Here is a 12,820-nt window from a genome sequence, read left to right as displayed (position 1 = left end):
ATTTACCATTAAAACTCATTGTAATTTAACTTATTGAAAATGGCTTCTGTTGAATTGGGTTAGATATCCTCAAGTCATACTGTAACCAGCTCCACTGGTATTTTAACATTTAGGTAAGATCTTATGCCTTGATATAGGACATAAGGCATTCAAACATATGAAAAGAAAAAAAACATTCATTCAGATATTATTAATGACATGTATTGCTTTACTGTTTCTCAGCATTAGGCCATGTACTGAATGGCCAAGTATATTGGATAATAACATAAGTGGGTTATACTACACAATGCAATAAAGAAACAGTTCTTATTTAGGTAAATATACATTATTTTAATGCATACTTGACTCATCTCTTTTATAATGAAAACATAAATGCCATAAATCATTTGCTAAATAAACTAAGATCTAATTTAGTTATATAGATTCATACGAGGAACTGTAGCATTTTTATCCTTCATACAGTGGCAGTTCTCAGTGATCTGATCAGGTCAGGTAGTGCAAAACAAGGGAATGATGAAGCAGTACGAGTGACAAATGTCACCTCTGTATCAACTTTCTCCTGATGCTAACGCGAGTCCACAGGTCTCTAGCACTCTTAGTAATGGTGGAGCCGAAAGGCAAACGGAGGTTTCTGAACGGTTCGCGCATACAGGTCAGCACTCCGGGGTGTGCCTCCTGCAGGTGCTCATGGGAAATGTAGTTTATTCTCCGCAGCTGGCAGTTGTAGTAGCTGCGGAGGTCGTAAAGTTCCTCCGCGGCAGTGTCAGAGATGATGGACACCCGCGAAGGAGAACTGATTAGGGGTGGCGTTGCAGGAACAGATGCACCCACGCGGCCACCGACAGGAGCTTGACGCCTCCTCCTTTTTGGGGTGGTCGATTTGCGTTTTGGCGTAATTTTGAGAGGTTCTGAAGCAACGCACTTGGGCTCGCTCCTCACTTTACCTGCTTCATCGATTTCTGTGAAGTTAATCTCCACGTCCACTTCAACGACAGCAGGCTCTCGCTCTCTAAGGTCGGGTTCGTCCCGAGAAGGTATCTCAGTACAACCTTCCCTCTCTTTTCTAGCCTGATTTTGATGATTCTTGTCTGTTTTGTCTAACCTGTCATTCACATCTAATAACGTAACTGAGTCGGCTGAGGTGACATCCCCTGGTTCCACCTGCAAAGAGACCAGAAATACAGTAAGGACTCTTCCGTGCAGCACAGTCTTCCAGAGAACGGTTGCATTTACTCATTCCTGATGATGCATTCATGTTAGATAAGCATGCAACATATCACATAAACCTATATGTGTCAACACCCATCAATACATACAAATGTAAGCATGTGGCGATTAGTAGGACAAACAAACACAAAGATCATAGCATGCATGTGTCATCTTAATGGGATAAACACATGCATGAACGATTACCCAGTTGCAAGCAATTCTTGATGGACATTTGACAATGTTATGATGCATTCCCCCAACAAGCCCTGAAAAATGTGTGTTGCCTTGCTAGCCCTAATGTCTACATGCAGGCTGCCTAGCTTGGTGTAATAACGAACAAGCAGGAATTAGCAAACTGTACTTTTGACATCTTCCATCCAGGGGGAAGGTGGCGAGAGGTGGATTTAGTCGACCTCTTTCTTGGATTTCTTGGACACTGGCTGCCTTTTGCCACTGTCACTGGGCCTTTTGGCCTGTTTGGGTTTGGGCTTGGCCTTGGCCTTGGCACTACCCTCTACTCCAGTGTCCTGACCCTCAGTGATCTGTGGGCAAACATAGGAGTGGTTTTAGGTCATGGGTCAGCGAGGGAGGGGGGATACTAGTCGTTCAGCTTTAGGGAACTAAGGGGAACAAAGAGGGACAAAAATATGTAAATGGGGGTTGTTCATCTTCATCATGGCAGACGATCCACATCAACTGGTTCTCTTCAGAAGACCCAACCAACCACAGATGGTGCTACAATAGAAAAGACTGAGGACATCTTTCTCTACTGCCAACAGCTAGATCTTCAGAAGAACAGAGATTTCAAGTCATGACAAAGGGTTTGAAACGCTCTCACTAATCCCAACAGCTAGATCTTCAGAAGAACATGGGCTTCCACTCGTGGTTAAAGGGTTGAAATGCATTCAGCTCTAGGGAACTTAGAAAAGCAAGAGGAGAGAAACACATTAAAACATTAATGGAGCTACTGCTGTTATGGTTGTGGTACTGGTTTCTGAAGGTCAAAACCCCATGAACTGGTTGTCAATGGTAGACCCAAACCGATGATGAATATTCTGAAGAGACAGTCTGAGGACATTTTCCTCTGATTCCAACAACCACTGAATAGTTGTCCACTCTCTCCTGTTGTTCCAATGAATACCATACAATCCCTGAGACAACCCTAATATGCTGTTGGAGTCAAAGCTTAAGATCATTCTTTCGCATCACCTCACCATACATAGGTCATGCTATTGGGGAAAGGAGTGAAAGTAGCCTAATAAGAAAACCCGTTTCCATCCGAAAACTTTTATTTCCATAGAAAATAGAGCTGACCTTTCCAGCTCCCACACCAGCACCGCAGCAAGTGCCAAGTGTCTGTCTGTCTGTACATTTTTAGTTTCGGTACTTATCTCCGAACTTGCAAACGTGTTCCACTAGACAAGATTATTAAATGAAATATGCATCACCTTACGCATGTCCAGAACAAGTGGCGACTGCTCAACAACGTTATTGATCGGCTTTAACCAAACCTTTCGCTAATTTACTTTGGCCTGGCTCTGCCCAATTAGTGCCTTTCATCGCACCTTTACTGCTCACTTTGAAGCATGTCCCTTTTTGTGCAACAGTGCGCGTGCACTGCCGTTTCCACCAGCCGTTTTCGCCTCTCAAATTAGGGCCCTTCGACTCTTTTAATTCCCAAGTGTATGGCCTAACTATTCTGCTGAACAAAACAAAACAAAACAAACAAAAAAAAACGTTTGCAATTCTCTGGCAGGGCAGCAATCACTGCCTCTGGCCAAGTCTGGATTGAACCCTAACTAGCCCAGGGAGTGTCTCCTTTTATGCATTCCCTGCTCTGCTGAATGCGGGTCTAATTACAGGAGAAAATAAACCTCATGATATGCCAGTTTCACTGGTGTGTAATGCCTCCATTTGACCCCACCTCTGTCATGTACATGTCTACATATGATATGCAGCATATGATATGTTCACTGCATTTACAAGACTAAATAGGAGCATGATGGGTAACGACCCGGAGCTACAAATGCTTCCCTTTACTTGGTGCTGATGATGTGCCTTGGAGAGCAAAATCAATATTCTGGACCTGCAGCGAGGGAAGATAAAAAGTTTAACAAGCCTCCATTTTGAAATGATCATGGGATGGACTGTGTGTTTGTTCACGTTCATCCTCTACCAAAGCCGGACAAGGTCCAGAAAATAAATCGTTCAGATTTCTCCACCATCATTTCTTCTTCGTCAACAATAGGTCTATACTGTTCCCACTGTCAGCTAGGAAGTACTGAGCAAAGCAAGAGGCTCAGGCTTCAGTTTTCTTCAGGCTTCTGCCTTGTGGTGACAAAGAGGATGCAAGTGGTGCACCAAACACGTATCCCAAAGGTATTTATTAGACTGGCATTTTGAAACTTGCTGGCTCAAGTGGAAGTACTGTCGATTTGTCATAATCACCCCGCCCTATTCATTATTGTGACGTATTTCATGTACAAATAAAATAGATCATCACTTTTCATAAGTAGAGATGTCCAGCTCACACAATCAACTATTGTGGGATTTTCCTTCACTATGATCCATTTACCTGACCGACTAGATGGTCTTTTGATAGTACACGTGCCTTTGACACACTCCCATCAATGGTCCTCCAAAGCCTTCTCCAAGCCAAAGTGTTTGCCGTGTGAAATGCACTACATAAAATATGGAGCATCTAAAAACAACGTACTAAGTGGTGGTTGCAGCGTTGAACATTATATTGGTGAATGAATTACGGACAGCCCTTTAAAGCGAGGGTCAATGATGGTGTCTTGTTATGAATACTCTACCACAAATACTAAATATTGAGAAGGGGTTAGTGACAGGGTCACTCATCAGATAAGTTCATAGTATAGAGGTACACAGTCCACTTAGCAAAACAAAACAATGCTTTTTTTAAAAAAAAAAGAGATATGGAGACCTTACCGTACACACCGTTACTGTTAAGTTTGAAGAGGAGGTTTGGGGAAAGGAAATGTGATTTCTAAAGATGACACTAGCTCTAGAGGAAGGAAGAGAGTCACAGGAACGCTGACTACAGCCACAACTAAGAACACAACTAAGAGGGAAAGGTGAGCACAGAGTAAACTGAAGTGTGTGGAATTACCAAAGCAGAAACTAGAGAGAAGATAAAAACATTGGTTAATCGGGTGAAAAAAAGGTAAAACACTAAAACAGGAGCTAATACAATAGAAAACATCAAGGGAGAGATACGTATATAGATTTGTTTCTCAAAAACAGAATCATGATGACTGTTAACAAGAGCACAAAAAGAGAACAAAGAAATGTACGGATATATTTGTGAGAAATCAAAAAAAAAAAAATCACTAATCAACACAGCAACTACTAGCACAGAAACAGAGAAGAAAGTATGGAGTTATAATAGGTTTGTCTCGGTAGAGATGTTTGTGTTCAGGAGTTGTTTTACTCACTGGGCTGTCCTGGCCTCCAGGTATGGCCCTTTTCATCTTCATGGTGACGGAGTGACTCTCGCTCTTGAGAAGCACAGCTTTCCTGCCCGGCTTCAGGTAACAGTAAGTGGTGTATGGCGTGAAACTGTAGTCCTCGCTGTTGAAAAGGAATACAGTAAAGGGCAAAAATAATTCATATTTCATATATAACGACTTGGTGGAACTCCCTATTGTGACGTTGTTGCATTATTCGAATATCCAATACCTTTTACTACCCAAACTCTGTGTTGTCCATTATCCATAATTTGATCGTTCTATAAGCCGTTTGTCACTGAGGATACATTACAGACCTGCTGGTGTGCTACTACACAAGAGCACCAAGACCTCCTTACATGGAGCGTTCATTTAGAGAGAGGCATCTGACGGCCATCCTATTTTGTATGTATTTGTATACACACTCACTGAAAAACTTGTGTCTTTCTCCCCATTATTTACCTGTAATGTTTATGTGTAAATTTGGTGTTACCTGAGATCTTCAAGATGTAGTATTATGTGTAACAGCTATTCCTTATGTAGAGTCTACATAAAGCTACAGCTTCCATTTCACACTTCAAGCCAATCTAAATACATAATTCTGATATGAACTGAGACCTTCAGTAGCAGTGCCTCCCAAACAAAACCAGGCAACTCATACTTCAATGCAATTCTGGCGACCCCTGCTGACCAAAGGCTTTCATTACACCCACGATGAGGGTCATTTGCATCTTTTTTTGCAGCGCCAAAGGTTGCGGCAAGAGCAAGAGGTTTACCAAATGAATGTGTATTTGTATGTGATGAGCTTACCAGAGGTAGCCAAGCAGCAGCAGGTGAACTATGACAGCCTCGGCCTCCACACGGGACAGCGTGGTGACTCGGATCATCTGCCGACGTTTGGCGGGGCCCTTACCCAGCCAGGTCTCAGACACCTTCAGGGGGGTCACCTTCTCGTCCAGCGAGCCGGCCAGATTCACGATCTGCAGCACCTCACGGGCGTGCTTGGTAATGTCCACTGTGATGTAGTCTACCCATGAAGGACACAAGGGGGAGATGATCAGTCAGTCGCAATCAGTTTTTTTATAATGTGAAGTCATGTACAGATAAACACGTTTAACCACCAGGATTTCAAGTGCAAACCAAAATGCCCAGCCCTAGTATCTATCCGTCCGTCTATCCATTCATCCACCCATCCATCGACGTCATTTCATTTATTTAGGATTTATTTATCATTATTTACTTACACATAATTTGTCAAACCTTTGTAGATAGTCACCTATCTATGGTCTGCATCCTGTGATGCATCCCATTGAAACATAATGAAGAAAATAAAAACATAGCATGATGGTGGGCTTCTGCTATCGAATGCTAGACTCACTGTAACCCCATGGAAAAAGAAACTATAACTTGTTACACTATAAGTGTCTTACCATTGCCTTGACGACAGATGTCACACATCTGGTTGCAGTCCTCATCGTCCCACACCTCGTCAAAATGGACGGCGATAGTTGAGCGCCGGCATCTACAGGCAACAGCAGCAGTCAGAGGCAGAGTCAGAGGCAGTTTGCATTCACCCGATAAGACAACATAAAACAACACAAAGCCTACCACAGACACAAAACAAACGTGAGAAACTTTGTAGAACACTGTTGTGTTGTGTTGTGCCTTTAATTTAAACATTTAACTCATTTAATGAATGGCTTAATGGTCTCCAGTACTCAGACAGGAGAAAGTCATACTTGTCCACGCTCTGGCAGTAAGCCACCATGTTGTGCATTTTCTGCTGGCCAGTGTGGTCCATGACTACCATGGTGGCGATCCTGAAGATGTCCTGATAGCCATAAAACACAATACAGTCGGCTGGTTTGTCATCCCTCCCTGAAAGAAAATGCAAATAAAAAAAAAAAAATCAGCACAACGCACAATACTGTTATCAACTGACAGCAATATATAGACAACAACAACAACGGTGCTTTTGGCAGGAGGCTGCCCCACCTGCTCGGCCACTCTCCTGATAGTAATTCTCTATGGACTTGCTGATGGTGTGATGGATCACGAATCGAACGTCGGCTTTATCAATGCCCATTCCAAAAGCCACGGTTGCAACCACAACCTACAGAGATCAGATCACAAAAACATGAACAATCAAGCTACAGAATGACCATGACAAAAATAAGATACACAGACAGACAGCAAACAAATGTAAAATAAGGTACTAATACACTGTTTTTTATCATGGTTTCAGAATGATATAACGCCAAAGTCTAGAAGTGTGTTTTTTAATGAAAAAACAACTCATTCAAGAAACACATACCGGTGACAACAAAAGGCGTTTACCTGGATCTTCTTGTTGGTCCATTGCTTGTGAACACGGGACTTGTAGCTGGGCTCCAAGTTGGCATGGTAGGGCTGTGCTGAGATGCCATTCTTCTGCAGTTCCGTGGACACAGACTCAGCATCCTTCTGAGACAGCACGTACACTATACCTGAACAACACACATCAGGGTCACCATTATAAAGGGGTAGCAGACATCTTCACACAGTCTATCTATTTTCTTTACCATACAAGCTAGCTAAGTTGGCACCTAGCACCTAGGCCTAGACATTTTTATATGTTTTATTTTCTCATCATCAAGTACTTGGTTTTACAAACTACTAACTATGTTCACATTGTTTTCAATCATCTGCAATGCAGAAGAAAACCCCTATATAGCCTCTTGTTGACAGGGTATTGACAACTGTGATGCTTTTTTCACAAGCACACAAAACATCAGTGTGGCATTTAAGACACCATGTAAATATAGAGCCCCATCAAGGCTGAATCTACCTGACTGATCCTTGTATCTGCTTTTGATGAGTGAGGCGATTTGGCTGACTGAATCTTCATTCAGGGGATCTTTGTAGCGTACCTGGAACACGGGCAATTTCAACTTCAAGACATTGTCTTCAACACCACCATGGTCAACTATGCAACATAACCATTCTCACAATTCATGCAAACAAAATCCTGATGGAAAAAGTGAGCCTCTACAGCAATATGATATCATACACAAGCTTTATCAAATACATTGCAATGGCCTTAAAACATTATAACACCTTATATCAGTCACATTCTGTGGAAGCCACAGGTCTGACAGTGCAATCTAAAGCCACAGTGAATCGTTGCTACTGTACCTCGTAGTAGAGATTAGGTCGGTTGAAGGGGGCGGTGAGGGTGGTGGTGTCGGGGACGCACAGCATCTTCTGGCAGTCCTTGACCACGCTGCTGGTGGCTGTGGCGGTCAGGCCCAGCAGAGGCACTTTGGGAAACTGCCTCTTCAGAATACCTAGCAACTTGTAGTCTGAATGGACAAAAAAAAAATTGTCAGAAAGATACACAGATTCACAGCTCATCGCTTGCCAACACTGATGGTGAGCCATTGCTTGAATGCACAGACATCAAACTACTATTGTCTGTATTAGAAGTCTTTTTACACACAAAGTAACAAATGTAATAAGACTGTTAATGACCCTCAGAATGAAACCTCTCCCAGTGGACTGGTGTCAGGCCTAGGGTAGATTTAGTAGCTTGTGTGTAGTGCAATGGTGCTTGAGCACTGCTGTTGCTCTATTGGTAGATTGTTAACATTTACATTTACATTTAGTCATTTAGCAGACGCTTTTGTCCAAAGCGACGTACAAGGGAGAGAATATTCAAGCTACGAGCAATAGAACCTGGTGTAACAATAAATAAATACTACTTTACATAAGAAATAACAAAATGAAATAAAAAAGAAAGAAAGAAGTGCAGAAATGTAACTGCTGTAATTGCAAGTTACGCACTAGTCGAAGTGCCAGTTAGGACGGGAAGTGCTCTCTGAAGAGTTGGGTCTTCAAAAGCTTCTTAAAGGTAGAGAGGGACGCCCCTGCTCTGTTAAGCCTCACCGGGCCTGAAAATGACCGTTTCTAAAGTTTCTGGTTCTAATACCATTGTCAAGTTTGCAGGCGACACAACGGCGGTTGGCCTCATCAGCGACAACGATGAGTCGGCCTACAGGGAAGAGGTCCAGCACCTGGCGGAGTGGTGCACCGACAACAACCTGGCTCTCAACACCAAGAAGACCAAAGAGCTCATTGTGGACTTAAGGAAGACCAAAGGTGGCACAGACACCCCCATCCGTATCAACGGGACGGAGGTTGAGCGTGTCGCCAGCTTTAAGTTCCTGGGTGTCCACATTTCTGAGGACCTCTCTTGGACCCTCAACACCTCAACCCTGGTCAAGAAGGCACACCAGTGTCTCTTCTTCCTGAGGTGACTGAAGAAGGCCCATCTGTCTCCTCAGATTCTGGTGAACTTCTACCGCTGCACCATCGAGAGCATCCTTACCAACTGCATCTCAGTATGGTATGATAGCTGCTCTGTTGGGTACCGGAAAACACTTCAGAGGGTGGTGAAAACTGCCCAACGCATCACCGGTTCCTCACTCCCCATCATCGAGGCTGTCCAGAGCAACAGATGTCTGCGGAGGGCGCACAGCATCGTCAGGGACCGCTTTCACCCCTGCCACAGACTGTTTGCCCTCCTCCCCTCTAGGAGGCGCTACATGGTCCTTTGTTCCCAGACCAGCAGGTTCAGGAACAGCTTCATCCCTGCGGCTGTCACCCTGCTGAACTCTTGCACCACGGTGATAGCGCACTTCTGGTTACATGCTAAACTGCATTTCATTGTCTCAGTACTTGTACTCTGTGCAATGACAATAAAGTTGAATCTAATGTAATCTAATCATGAGCCTGTCATCGGCGGAATAAAGCGGTTTACTTTGATGCAGATACATGCCTCATAAATCAGAAAAATAGGACAAAGGGTTATAAAAAAAAAAAAAAAAAAAAAAATGTCCCTTGAAATCTCACCGGGCCTGAAGTCATGTCCCCACTGACTGCAACAGTGCACCTCGTCCACTGCGAAGCGTGCCAACAGACCCAGGTTGTAGGCCTTCTCCAGTTTGGCCATAAGCTGCTTGCTCTTGGCGACCTTCTCTGGGGTCACGTACAACAGCTTGAAGGGAGAGTCCTTGTCGATCATGCCCGCCAACACTGATCGGGCGTGTTCCTGCAAAAATCTATTGTTATGCTCTGCTTATCTTTCCTAGCATTTCCTGTGGATCTCTAAGCAACTACATCAAACAACATCGTCAAACAGTGGTAATGGACTTTGAGCTGCAGGCAGCCATGCCCTTCCCTGCGTCCTGCACTGTGAGGTACCTTTGTGCTGGAGGCGTTGAGGCAGACAGACGGGACCCCAACGGACTCCAGATACATGAGTTGATCCTCCATCAGAGACACCAGAGGGGTGATCACCAGTGTGAAACCTGCCCAGTCACGCACACACGATTTATCAACACAAACATGTCAAACTTATCAATGTTATCTCTGTGTATGGCATTGCAAAGCAAAAGAAACTCACAGATGTACTACACCGATTGAGAGACACAGCTAAACAGACAAGACCAAGACAATACAAACTCAATAAAAAAAAAATACATGAATAGTTAGCACTGCTGATCACCTTTGGAGCACACGGCAGGAAGCTGGTAGCAGAGACTCTTTCCTCGCCCCGTTGGCATGACGAGGAACAGGTCCTTCCCAGACATGCTGAGGTTTATGGCCTGAAGCTGGAGCGGTCTGAACTTAGACAGCTTGAACATGGCGCCAAGCTTGTCCTGAACCTCCTTAGACCAGGGGAAATCTTCAGAGAGAAAAGTTGGCGGAATGAGTTTTGAAGTTTGTGAATGAGCAGGTTTTAGGTTCAATAGATTAAAAAAAATGCAATCAAAAGAAGAGATGGGCTCATCCAAGCACAACATATTAACTGCCTAGATGTACGCCACACTTTACATTTTGGGAATCAGGCACACTATGTTCTTGCACCATTGACCATTATTTTACACTGGCTGTGCAGTTAAGGGAACATCATTTTTACCAGAAAAAAATGCAGCATCTGTAGTCCGGCTTATCAGTGTGGATTGATTCACATGACAAAAGCTGTGTCAGAGGCTAGGTGCATAAAAAGTAAGTAGCACTGAGTGTGTGGGGCGATTATCACACTTTCATTTACTATGACTTGGAACATTCCAAGGTCTCATTCTGAAGCGTCCTATCTACTGGCCTAAAGCCAATAACGTCCCATTTTCATTAGAGCCTTCAAATGATGACCTTTTCCTCTACACATGGGCTGACAGAGAGAGAATCATGATCACATTATTTGTAAATTACTACAACTAGGTTTTGCTTGCATTGCAAGCCTAGTGGCAATAGTAATATACTGTATACTGTGCATAGGAGTGTAGTGCATATTAGTGTGAAGCATATTAAATGTATGTAACATAGTGTAGTTATAAATACAACTCAGAGTCATTAATGTAAATTAACAGGATGAACACCACACCTGCATTCTTGTAGCTCTGCAGCTCCTGTTTGCTGAGACGGGGTTGGGAGGGTTGTGAGGAGCCAGGTGATTGGGACGTCCCGTCAGAGGACAGCGGGTCCGGGAGGGACTTGAGCAGGCGCGTCCTCTGCGCGTTCAACTCGCTCTGTCTGTCCAGCAAAGAGGCGATCTGCTGCTCTACCTCCTCCAGCTCCAGTTCAATTGAAGCCAGCTCTGCCTGCATCTCATCTCCTAGAGAGACGCATGCCATGTTGGAAACATTATATGACGAGCACAGAACCTAATGGCAGGCCTACATACCTGTACGATTTAGAATGTTTAGTTTTAGCAAAGTTATTGTTATGATTATGTGATTATGAAATTATTTATGAGTTTAAATGATTCCTGCATGGCAAAAATACCTGTTTTTCCTCCAACAAATACAACATGTTGACACTATATTCACACCCAAACACACACACGCACACACACAATTACTCAAAGCAGGTACTTCTCTGTGGAATACTAGGTGACACATCACCCACAATTCAGGAGAGGGGAGGGCTCTCTGGTCTGACACCTTTGGCTCACTAACATCCCCTAACAACCTCCTTAGGGGAGAGGGTGATGGAGAAAAGCCATGCTGCTACGCTTACTCTCTCCGTACTCCCAGAGGAGCGCCACCTCACTTCACCTGCCCCTGTGGAACTAAGCCTGATGATCATACACAAACAACTCTGGCAGTGCTTTAGGAGGTGAAGGGGATGACTGGGTTTATTCTTATAGTCATGCTGAATCAACTCACCTTTATCGCAGTTGTTCTCCATGTTAAGCACTAGGCTTCACCAGACACTGAAAGTGTTGTTGGACTTTTCTTTTCATTCTGAAAGAGTAACATGAGGTTGCAAAATTACTTTAACATCTTCCTTTCACTTTTTCTATCTCAGTCCAACAATGGCTCCATAATTTCAAAGCACGTTCGCCGGATGGCCTATGGCCCTTTCTACAGTTGGGACCAATCTCCTTGACAGCTCTCCAGAGCAACGACGGCCCATAGAGAATGGAATGTAATCTCAGTGTAAACGAAGGCAGTTGGAACGTGTAAATAACGCATCATTTCCTAAAAAGGACAACGTGTAGTTAACTTTGTCTTAAGATGCAGAACTGGCCAAATCTCATAACACGTGCATGTTCTAAAAGCAAATTAATGAGCCAGCCAGCTAGCGAGTTTTACTCATGTTACATTAACTAACGTTAACCCTTTTACAAACTAAGATATAGTAACGCTGGCTGGTAAAAGTAAGTGCTACCACCCCACCACTTGTATTCGCTTGTTTAGCTAGCAGTGCACCTGAGCACCTGACAAGATCTACCACGAGAAAACTGATCTTTATGTGAAAACGTGATTATAGGGCCATAACTCACCGTTTGGTCAAGCTCCTATGCAGCAACAGAGAGCACACGATGGTACCGCTTTGTTGGTGCCTGGCCCCTTTCTGTTTTCATTTCTTTCTCGCCCGGTTGCTACAGTGACTCTGTAAATGTCATGATGGACCAATGAGGCAGGACTACTACGCGCCCTCTGAATCGGTTTTGATTTTGATTGGCGCCGTAATACACGTGGTTAGCGGGTGCATCCAAGAATTTGGTCGTACATTGAACAAACTGTCATAATTTGATGTACAAGAAAGACCGAACCTTTTTTCATTAACGTAAATGGGTTACTATCCGGTACACA

The 12,820-nt window shown here is 43.7% G+C and overlaps 1 protein-coding gene across 3 annotated transcripts; it reads right to left on the bottom strand.

The window, feature by feature from the left end:
* Nucleotides 1–309: 309 nt before the first annotated feature.
* recql (RecQ helicase-like) lies at nt 310–12,706 on the bottom strand. 3 transcript variants are annotated; one of them, XM_012824534.3, is made up of 16 exons: nt 12,508–12,706; nt 11,888–11,965; nt 11,104–11,334; nt 10,225–10,404; nt 9,921–10,027; nt 9,570–9,768; nt 7,854–8,020; nt 7,507–7,588; nt 7,017–7,165; nt 6,675–6,792; nt 6,419–6,557; nt 6,110–6,201; nt 5,490–5,706; nt 4,668–4,803; nt 1,571–1,751; nt 1,045–1,161 (listed from the first exon to the last, which is right to left on the bottom strand). In XM_012824534.3, exons 2-15 carry the CDS (start codon nt 11,907–11,909, stop codon nt 1,614–1,616), a joined length of 1,977 nt encoding a protein of 658 aa, XP_012679988.2. In that variant the 5' UTR covers nt 11,910–11,965; nt 12,508–12,706; the 3' UTR covers nt 1,045–1,161; nt 1,571–1,613. The 3 variants fall into 3 exon arrangements, with proteins under 3 accessions (XP_031438646.1, XP_012679987.1, XP_012679988.2); XM_031582786.1 differs by lacking the exon at nt 1,571–1,751 and having other exon boundaries at nt 310–1,161; XM_012824533.2 differs by lacking the exons at nt 1,571–1,751; nt 11,888–11,965; nt 12,508–12,706 and having other exon boundaries at nt 310–1,161; nt 11,104–11,353.
* Nucleotides 12,707–12,820: the final 114 nt, after the last annotated feature.

This window comes from Clupea harengus, chromosome 16 (genome assembly GCF_900700415.2).
Source record: "Clupea harengus chromosome 16, Ch_v2.0.2, whole genome shotgun sequence".
In the NCBI taxonomy this organism is placed as follows: Eukaryota; Metazoa; Chordata; class Actinopteri; order Clupeiformes; family Clupeidae; genus Clupea; species Clupea harengus.
Note: the sequence above shows the minus strand (reverse complement) of the source record. Positions and strands in the feature narration are given on the sequence as shown.